Raw genomic sequence first — 10,095 nt, forward strand, 5'->3', positions numbered from 1 at the left:
CTATAATGCTGCAGTTTAACACACTTAAACGTTTCGGTCACACTGTCTTAAACCTGCTTTCTATTTAAACTCTACATTAAATTTAAAGCTACAGTGGTTGTTATAGTATCAGTGTGTTACTAATCAGACTAGTGATACAATATAAATGTATTTCTTTCACGACATAATCTTTTAAGAGTTTTCCACGCTTGAAGAATCCGCACGTGAGGATTTCACGACTTTCTGCCCGTGTTCTGTGAGGTCTGGTGGAGGAGACCATGCGCAGTGCCCAAAAGCGCAACGGCAACAAATAAAACGTTTCTGGATTAAAACGCCCTGTTCATCTCCAAACCAGAAACGCGTGGCGCGCCGTGGATGTAACACAGAAAAAAAAGGACTGAGTGTCTATCCAGCGTCCGACTCGTAATCCGACTTTATTCTCTGCGCTGTTAATAAAGGTTTTACGGTCATATCAGCACGATCCAGTGGAAAGACGTTTATCCACACATGAGCGAGTCCACAATAGCCACATGCACCGAGCACCACGAGGGACGGACCGGACGGATATACTCCTCTCCGGCCGGCCTGTCGAGCCGTGTAGCAGGTTCCACCAGCGTGTGCACGCATCCACTTACGCATCCCAGGCAGAGCGGTGGAAACTCACCCATTCCGAATAAACGGCGCGATCTTCCGTATCGATACGGACCTCCAAGTCGGTGCACTGCTGGAGAGTGGAAGCGCACAGAGATTGTTGCCGCCCGGGTCCGTGTCTATTGGTTCCCTTTCAGCTGGGGCAGCGTCAGCACACTCACACACAGTCTCCATTTGCAACTCCATCGCCCCCCATGGGCGTGCGAGGCCGCGGGCTGTGACGCAAATGGCACTTGGTGATTTGCAAATGACATATCTTACTAATTCAGTGTCGTCGCCGCGGGGACTGGTCCAGTTCACCAGATTTTACACACAGAAATATCCATCCGATGATGGGCGCCGAGTAAATAAAGGCGGATGAGCAGTTCGCTCTACGGGGATGCGGTTGCATAACTCAGGAAACTTAATAAAAATGTGCACGGGGCGAGCGATGTGCAGTCTCCGTGGCTGATGTTTTGTGGTTGTTTCGATCTGATCCCAGTGGCCTGTGCTATGACACTCGACAAGCGATCAGTCATCGACTTTTGGCCACACGAGGAACCAAGCAGAGCGTATACACAGGGAATCCAGTGGCCTCGCTATGGTGGATGTGTGGTGGCCAGTGCTAGGACGCATGCACGTAGCTGACGGGGAAAGACAGGACAGCCGGAGTGGGACTTAGGACCACATTCACAGGCCATAAAGGGCCCGCATGAATACTATTGTGCTCTTTTATCCAAGAGTCCCCAACTATTTACAAAAGGTTGGCCAACACACACAAAAAATATCGCGGCGAAATGGTGGCGGCGGTTACAGCAGCTGCCACTGTTCTCTCTGCGCAAAGCGACAGCACAATCATTGCGCAGCGCCGGACTTCCCCAGTTTTGTGCAAACTGTGTGATTCGTCCAAAAGACTTTTATTTTTTATCTCATTCAGGCTGTCCTCGCCTGGCAAGCAGCGAACCAAAGCGCAGGGCAGTCGCCGTTCTCATGGCACGATTTGCATCGCCCCCATTATCCCCGAAAATCTGTTTTTACACGGTTATATTGTCAGCCTAAAAACGCCACTATTTTGAGCAACAAAGGCGCAGCTTAACTTGATCAAAGGAAAAGCCAAGTATAAAATGCACCTTTCAAGCCGTAGAAGAGAGGCCCCTCATAACGATTGCAGCATGGCAGGGGAGTGCGGCGTAAAAACGAGCTAACCCGAATAAAATACACACAAAGACAAGGTGCAGCACTCCCATAAATACGCCTGTCACCACTATGGTAATAACAGTAAACCATCCGCGGTCATTTGGATTCGCTTGGAGCCGGTGAGAATGGAAACATTATGAATGTAAAACGCTGCGTTTTGCGGCTCCGTGCCACCTTTTCCAAGAAGCAGCTTGGCGCACAGGACCGGTGACCCTTCCATCTTTGCGCGTCCTTCTGCCGAGCGAAATCGCGAGCTATCTTCTATTTTGACCGCTTGCTGTTGAATAAAACACATCGGGGCAGGTGATTTCATCTTTGAGGAAGTGAACGCTACGTGTAAAGGCTGCTACAAGTCTCCGAAACTATTCCTCTCCCCACCGCGGCCAGGCAGAAACAAGAGGGCGATGACGCCATTTTCTGCAAAAACAACCATGCTCGGGAAGCCAAAGCGAGGAGGTTTAACCCGCTCCGCAGCCCTCCAGTCCCGCTTAAACGCATTAAAAACAAGTCCTTACCTTGTATTTCTTGGATGGGTGGCGGAATATTGTGTTTCGAGGGATAAACCTGCGCGACCGTCGCTACTTCGAGTCCGGAGATTGTTTATTTCGCCTCCCAGCGTCCCCGGTTCACTCCGAACAAGTTCCTCTGCGAGCCGCTGTCTTTGTGCACCCAGAGGAGCCTCTCAGCGTATAGCCAGTCTCTGCGCAAAGGTGCACCCTCTACGTCCAATTTCTGCGGGCAATATCCACACTTTAATGCGACACTGCAAGAAAATAAAGGATGAAACCTCTCACGATTTAGAAGAACTTTAACAATCGTCCGGGTTTTAACCGCGGCCACGGTTGCAGTGGCGATTTATCCCCCAAAACGCGCAACCTTTTGAGGACACAGAGCTCTCCACGAGAGTCCGCGACGCAAACGCAAAGTACAACAGGGGTGGTTACACCCTCCCAGAACTTAATCCAACAGATTAGAGACTTTATATCACAAATTTACCGAAACTCGCCCACTAAATTAACGAGTGCAGGACTAAACTGAAACGGACATTTAGGTTGTGACCAAAAATTTGATGACTATTCCAGATTAAGGGTATACGTTTTGTTTCATTTCCCAGTTTTCCCCTGTAGATGATTTATAACTATACCCAGCCATTATTCTAGATGTTAACAGCATCTTTGAAGTTTATGTTCCTGGCTTGGATCTTAAATAACAGAAGTATAGTATTTAACTCACCAAACTCTTGGACGGTACTCACGAGTATATATGCAAATAAGTCAATTAATAGGATATATACACAAACACAGACACAATTTAAGTGGTTCTTATGAAATTAAACTATTTCCATAGAGTCTAAAATGACAAAAACAGGCTTATCTTGACTCAACTGTTGATTCACATTTGGTCACAATACAGTGTAATTGTAGTTATCAACATCTAAAAGCTGTTCTGTGTTTGGTTCGCTAGCTGTGCGGCTAAACTCTAGTGTACGTCGCTAAGTAATTTATGTCGAATAAATGTTTAGCCTTACTTCATTTCTTGCCACAATAACAAATTTTACCCACGTTTATCTTTCACGTCATAAACATGAGCAGTTTGGTAATATTACGTGGTTTGGGGCTAATTCCGCTGTGTATAAATTTAGCTTGTGTCTCCAAGCTAGTTAGCCTAGCTCGCAAGATAACGCTGATAGGTTAGCTTTAACGTTTAAATAACAAAGTGGTACTAAAGTTTAAACATTCCTCTAAGTTAATAATAATAATAACAATAACAATAATGATAATAATAATAATAATAATAAAGCTCACAACTACAGTGTCTACAAAAAGCTAAGGTGGCTAACGCTAAGCTAGCAGACTCTTACCTTGTTCCCATACTTTTGAAAATGAAACCGTTTTTTGTGGCTATTTCTTATTAATAGCTCAATGACACTGAACTTTGTGTCAAATTAATAATTTCTTACAACCACATATTAACCAACCATCTGAATTAAACAGACTTCACAACTGCGCTAGTAGTTAGCCTAATATTGCTAGCTAATTGACAAGACTGTTAATTAAAAGGTACAGAGAATTAGTTAATTGGCAACACCTGGCAAAAACAAAACAATTAACTGTTAAAAATAACTGTATGACTGGGCAGGTGAGAAGAACATTGACTGGTTTCGAGGCACACTGTTAAAGTTCAAATAACTGGTATTTGCAGCAACTGCATAAACCTTTAACAATGTGGAAAACAGAACAGCCTGCAGTTAAAATCACACAGCTTATGGTGCTCAAATGATCAGTTAAAGGCAAATAGTTAAACAAGAATCAATGTTTTGTAACTGTATGTATGGAGGTCCGTTGGTGCCTACAAACAGGGATCTGTCACCCCCTCCTGTGGGCACACTATTGTAAGTGGAAATTGTGTCTTGTGACATGTATGCAGAGGTTTTGGGAAGTGTGTGAATGGCAAGTTAATATTTAGTGATTCAGCCGCATATGCCGTTGCGCATTTCCTCATATTTCATAATCACACATGTGAGGAAAACACTGATATTCCCAGCGGCCTCATCCTTTCATTTCCATTTGCATTTCCTTACATTACATTACTTGCTTGTCACCCTGCCAAATTGTTAGCCTCACAGCTCCCTCTCTCGACTTACGCTGCTCATAAGTTTCAGAAATAGCAGAGGTGGATCGTAAGTTATTAATAGCTGATTGTTTCGACATAAAGTGTTTTCTTTGTAATTGTATAATGTGACTGAGGAAATGCTGATACTTTGCTTTTCCTTGTCAAGAAGTGGTATTCACACCAACCATGTAACTTCACATGTTTTAACCACAAGTTCCATTTTCATTGCATTAGTTTAGTTTAGCTTGTTTCACAAGCTAATAGGCAGGTGACAAAGTGTAGCAAGTAACGAAAAGTTGGGGTTGTTAAGAAAATCAAAAGTCTAATTTGACATGGCTAAATCACCATATCCACTGAAAAACAATTAACTGCCTTGGCCTCTGCTATTTCGGTAAAAGTTAACACATCACCAGTTGTAAACTCATAAATAGCACGAGGAGGCTTTCTTATGGACTCCATACACTGTAAATCTAGAAATGTGCCAGTAATTACATGCAAATGAGAATATGTGTATATGTACATGTAGCATAAGAGCAACTTGCTAGGGTGGTCTCAAATCAAACCAGCCAATGAGCTCACATCTCACCTGGAAGTTCATTTGAGTGAGAAACCTGTATGAGTTCAGATCCTTGAAATTCAAAAAGGAAAGAGAGAAAATACCCTCTTCAAACATCTAACAGCAGCCACATGGTTAGAGCTTAAGTTAGCACAAGTTCTTAAGTAAAGTGTCCCACTTTAGGCAAGTCGCTGTCCCACTTTACCCACAACAGGATGGAATCTTGATGGGGGCCAACAGTGTGAGCAAACTGATTTTACACCTGTTGTAAATGATCCTGGCATTATTCTGGCAACATCTTGAGCTACTTAAAAATATATATTTGATTTTGTCCTAAGGTCAGGGGGCATTTGGTAGAAATCCAAAAAAAAAAAAACTAACCTGAACACACCCCCTAAAAACACACCAAATCCAATAAAGAAAAACACTCAACACACTGAATGCAGAGTGGGTATCAAGTATGGATTTTAGGGGGATTTTGAGAAGTCCTATAAGAGTTATAATCCCTGCCAGCTCTTTCCTTTAGCCTCATGAGAGCCCACAACAAAAGGTGCCCACCACTATCGCCTATGCACAATTAACTAAAGCACCAGCATTATTCCATTATCATAAGAATGCTGTTTGCAATGGGGGGAGAAACTCCTCGGCATTCATGGACGTGGTCGAATAGAGCCGAGAGCTTTTATCTTCTCAATTACATGCAGGCTGCATTTATCACACCACCTAGTGACATGTTTGGACACTTTTTTTTTTTTTTTTGTGCATGACAAATAATTCGTTTGTGCTGGTAATTTAAATGGCCTGTTTGTAATTACAGCACAGGGCTACAAGTGGGAGCGACTGGTGAGGATGTTGGGTACAACGTGTTTCCAGAGGGGCCCAAAGAAACCAAGATGAACAGTTGACAAAATCTTTTCTGTTCCCCAAACAAGATATTCAACTGAAGCAAATACTGGAAGTGACAATCATGTATAGGTAATGAAAGTCTCCAAACATTCACAGCAATCACATTTTCGTTCATCTTTTCTAAAACTGAACGAAAAAATATAAGGTGTTTTATGGTTATTTTTCCTTCTCTCTACTGATGTTGCCAGTCAGCTCCCCTTAGACGTCCGATACCTCCTGGAAACCGCGTGATAGCTGCTGTGATTGTAAATTCAGAGGACAACCTGTGCAGTAATTTTTCATCCCAGCTGGAGTATATGAATAAATGAAGACTAAATAAGAGCTGCACCTTACTTTGAGGTTAACATAGTTTGTTCTGGATCACATTTCTTCCCGGGCGCTTTTGACCTGAGGTGCGGCTGGTGAGATATGGGTTCATGTTAAGAGTTAACTGACCACAAGGTGTCAATGTTGTTGGGAATACACTTTTTTTTTTTTTTTTTGCTGCATGTCATTCTGGGCCCATTAACGTAAAAAGCACTGAGGAAAGCAGCGGGTGGAAATGCCTGCTGGATGTCATGCTCAAATAAATCTAATTGGATGTAGTGATTTGTCTGGAGAGCAGTAATAGATGGCAGTCGAGCCATCTGTACTTACAGGCACTACTTCAATGACGTTCAGCGTTTGCCACAGCAGTGTTCGGCAGTTTACACAGGCCTCTGTTATTTCTCATTTAACACATTATGTTTCCGCCTTATAATCTAATCACGATTGGTTCCGTGTGTTGTATTTAGTCTAATTTATTTCCGTTTATATTCAGCTGCCGGGCACGATAACCGGGTGAAATGCACGCCGTGATCCATCCAAATAAAATCATTCGGCAGCTCTTTTAGTGGAAAAAAAACTCTCATGAAGACCAGCCTCAGACGCCAACACTGGAGCTATCTGTGGGGCCTCGCATCAAGACATCAACAGACCGTGACCACGCGGTGTCATGAGCTTTCTTTCACTTCCATGTTTTCATGTGTAATTTGTCTTTTCCCACCTCTCCCTGCCAACTGAGATTCTGTTCCTTTCTGACTCTTGTCACATGCTAACTCGCTTTTTCAGATAAAAGAATTAACATAAGAAAGGCCAAATGATTTTTTTCCCCCCCTTGCTTAAAGGACCTGTTGGACAATTCAACTGTCTTTTGACGTATTCCCCTCACATAACACAGATAAAGAGAAGAGCAAAAATGTAAAGTGGGAAACAGGTTTTCTGATAGTGACTTTCACAAAGTTTTACAGTATCTGAGATTCATAAAGTAAAACTCAGGAAGGTGGACTGGTGTTAAAAAAAAAAAAAAAAAAAAAAAAGACCTGTTTGACTCTCAGCTAAAGCCTTTACATGAAAACAGACCAAGGAAGTTGTTGTTTTAAATCAGCGGTGAAGCCAAGATTCCTGAAATTAGTCAAAAATGTTCACAAGAGTTCTTGGAGTAAACACCAGCGTTGGATCAGACTGAACTTCGCTTCAAATAAAACTGAAACTAACTGAAACTGACTCCACTGAAGTGAAGTGGACTAAAATTCTAAATGTAATCTTTCTGATCCGGGCTGGTTCTGGATCAGTCACAAAAATTTTTATCATGCTGACACTGATAATAGGAAATATAAAAAGGCGAGACTTTCATTTGACAAAACCATACAAACGAAAAGTTAAATTTGTGCAAAATAAATGCAGTTTTGGATGTAACAGCACCATTCAGTCTAGTGTTAGCTTATCCTCGCTAATGTTGACGTCATGAAGGATGACACTGTGTCCTGTAAGTTTTAGAGGAGGTTAAATAAAATTTTATGCTGCTTAAATAATGGGAAAGGTGTTCACTCATTTGTTCGCAGCCAGCTGCAATTTCTTTTCTTCCTGTAGTTTTATTTTTCATTTTGTTCTGTCTCTTTTTTCATCACACTGTGTGGGCTTACAGTCACATCTGACTCAGTCTTGATGACAAACTAGCTGTTCGCTACAACAGCCATAAGAAGAACTGTCTGTCAGCAATGAAAAAAATAGAAACAGATGTTTCGTGTTGGGGAATTCTTCATTAGATATGAAATCACATTACTACATTTATCGGATTTGATGTGCTACCACTGATTGTTCTAGTTACAATTCATATCAACATTACTTAAAGAGGCAAAGATTTTTAATTCAGGAAGTATCCGTTTCTACTGGCACATGAGGCACAACTGATGAAATTATCAATTAACTTTTTTTGGTCTTTACATTTACAGTATTAGGAAGTAACAGTTTGTGGAGAAATTCCTGGCAAAATTACACAGCATGGATTTGCATTTCTGTGTGAGAATGTTGGCAAAAGCAACACTATTTGAAGGCAGTACTAATCAAAGAAGAGTATACACTAACGAAAGTAGTATTATGAACCAAGCGGCAACCATTGGGGTTGAAAAATAAAGCAGTTATAAGGCTACGAAAATGTGTAGTTCCTCTAATGCCCACTTGAGGGTGACTCCAAAGGTGAGTCAATCCCCATAGATTTATAGCAGAACTTAAGAATTATTAAAGGAGGGGGCACTTTGATTGACAGATGGGGACAGATTGTCTCAGTTCACTAACTAACCAAAACTGTATAGACGTCAGAAACCTCCCTCAGCTCCATTAAGACTCCACCCATTTTTGGGTGAGCCAGAAGGTAGGTGGAGTTAGGCACGGCCAAGACTACAGGACTACAAGACTACACAATACTTCACAAATGTTTTTTGAGAAATCGTTGTGTTGCAGATAATTAATCTTATGAACACTGTTATGTTTCTGAGTTTGTTTGGACAGACGCTTTTAAACTTACCTGTTTGTGGAGGGAGCTGCTGTTTTTTTTTTTTTTTTTTTTTTTTTTCCCGACTGCTTTCCAACTGAGCGATGATTCACCACATTTGGATATCTGGGAAGTGAGGTTAAAAACACACACGAAACAAAGAACTTCCAGATTGTCACTTTAAATCACAAAAAACAATCAAAAAATGTTTTTATTGTCTTTGCTTAATGTAACTGTATTCCCACTTTCCCCACTTTGATGTTTGAGCTCTGCACGCAACACATATCTAAAAAAAGACGTAGTATATTTATCTGGAGGTTTTTTTTGTGTGTACACTGAATCCACAACATTACTTTGCCCCATAAAACGTCTTGTTGACCTTTTTCCATAAAACACAGGAGACAACAAACGCTCAGTGCTGGGAAAAAAAAAAATGTCTAATTACTGCCTGCAGTGTCCTTTCTGAGGTTGAGTGAAGATTTGTTGAATGACAGTCTCGGGCAGAAATGGAGTCTGTGTTGCCGGTTTTCACTGTAAACAATAATAACCTAAAATCAGAGCTACAGAGGGAAAAGGTCTGTAAAATGACACCAGGGAACAATCTGACTTTATGTTCTGCCATAAGCTCATGTTTCATCTAAACAGAAAATCAGAACTGAAGTCAAAGTTCAGGGACATCTTCACTGGAAATCGGTCTGGGGTTCTCGCTATGAGATGTCAAGCGTTTACCAAGCCAGGGGCCGATAAAGACGCAGCATAAAGAACTGGTTTTGCTCTTAGCATCGAGGACGACTTTCTTTCTGATCACTTGTTATGCTCCCAATTTTGCGCTCCACAAAATTTGTTTGTGGTTTCATTTGCTTGCCAACATAGGTAATTTGCCTGCAGCGCTGTAGTATGAAGAGGGGGGAAAAAAATAGTGCTTTTGTGTTATCAGCCTTGAGAGGTGGACCTTGACCTGGCAACAGATCCTCTTTCAAAGTTCAGAAGAGCCCTTTCCCGTTAATCAAGGTTAGAGTAATGGTGTTGCCCAACAAAGCCGGCATTTATTCTTAGAAATTAAAAGCTTTGAGTAAAGTTAAATGGTACGTCAAGTTGCCTTGACTTGAGTGATAACATTTTATTATGATAGCTGGTGGTTTAAAAATCTAAAAATTGGAAGCTTTTGTAGAGGCTGTAAGGAGATACAGCACTGCACTTGAGGAGTTAAATGCTAAGGTTTGCATTTTAACATTTGCTGCTAAATACAATGAGCAACTGGAACTTAACACAGACGTATTTATATTATTATGGGCCCCAAATTTTATGTTGATATAATGTCAAGATATTTCACTACAAGACAAAAACCTGGGAGTAGCCCTAACAGGAAACGTGAGTGGATCACCATCATAAGCAGGATCGTTCCTCTTCTTCCAACAGTGGT

At 41.6% G+C, this 10,095-nt stretch overlaps 1 protein-coding gene across 5 annotated transcripts in view; it reads right to left on the reverse strand.

Moving 5' to 3' along the window:
• Nucleotides 1–10,056, reverse strand: part of znf800b (zinc finger protein 800b) — a 33,000-nt gene extending 22,944 nt beyond the window's left edge. For 2 of the 5 annotated variants that reach the window (XM_047574589.1, XM_047574588.1), the window contains exon 1: nt 2,322–2,698. Coding sequence is in view for 2 of the 5 variants with exons in the window: in XM_047574585.1 (XP_047430541.1) it covers nt 644–816 (173 nt within the window). In the remaining 3 variants the exon portion in view is untranslated. Of the gene's footprint in view, nt 1–643; nt 1,100–2,321; nt 2,699–8,705 lie in introns of those variants that run through there. The other 3 variants (XM_047574590.1, XM_047574585.1, XM_047574586.1) reach the window with 3 other exon arrangements.
• Between the last annotated feature and the right edge of the window lie 39 nt (nt 10,057–10,095).

Source organism: Mugil cephalus, chromosome 22, assembly GCF_022458985.1.
Source record: "Mugil cephalus isolate CIBA_MC_2020 chromosome 22, CIBA_Mcephalus_1.1, whole genome shotgun sequence".
In the NCBI taxonomy this organism is placed as follows: domain Eukaryota; kingdom Metazoa; phylum Chordata; class Actinopteri; order Mugiliformes; family Mugilidae; genus Mugil; species Mugil cephalus.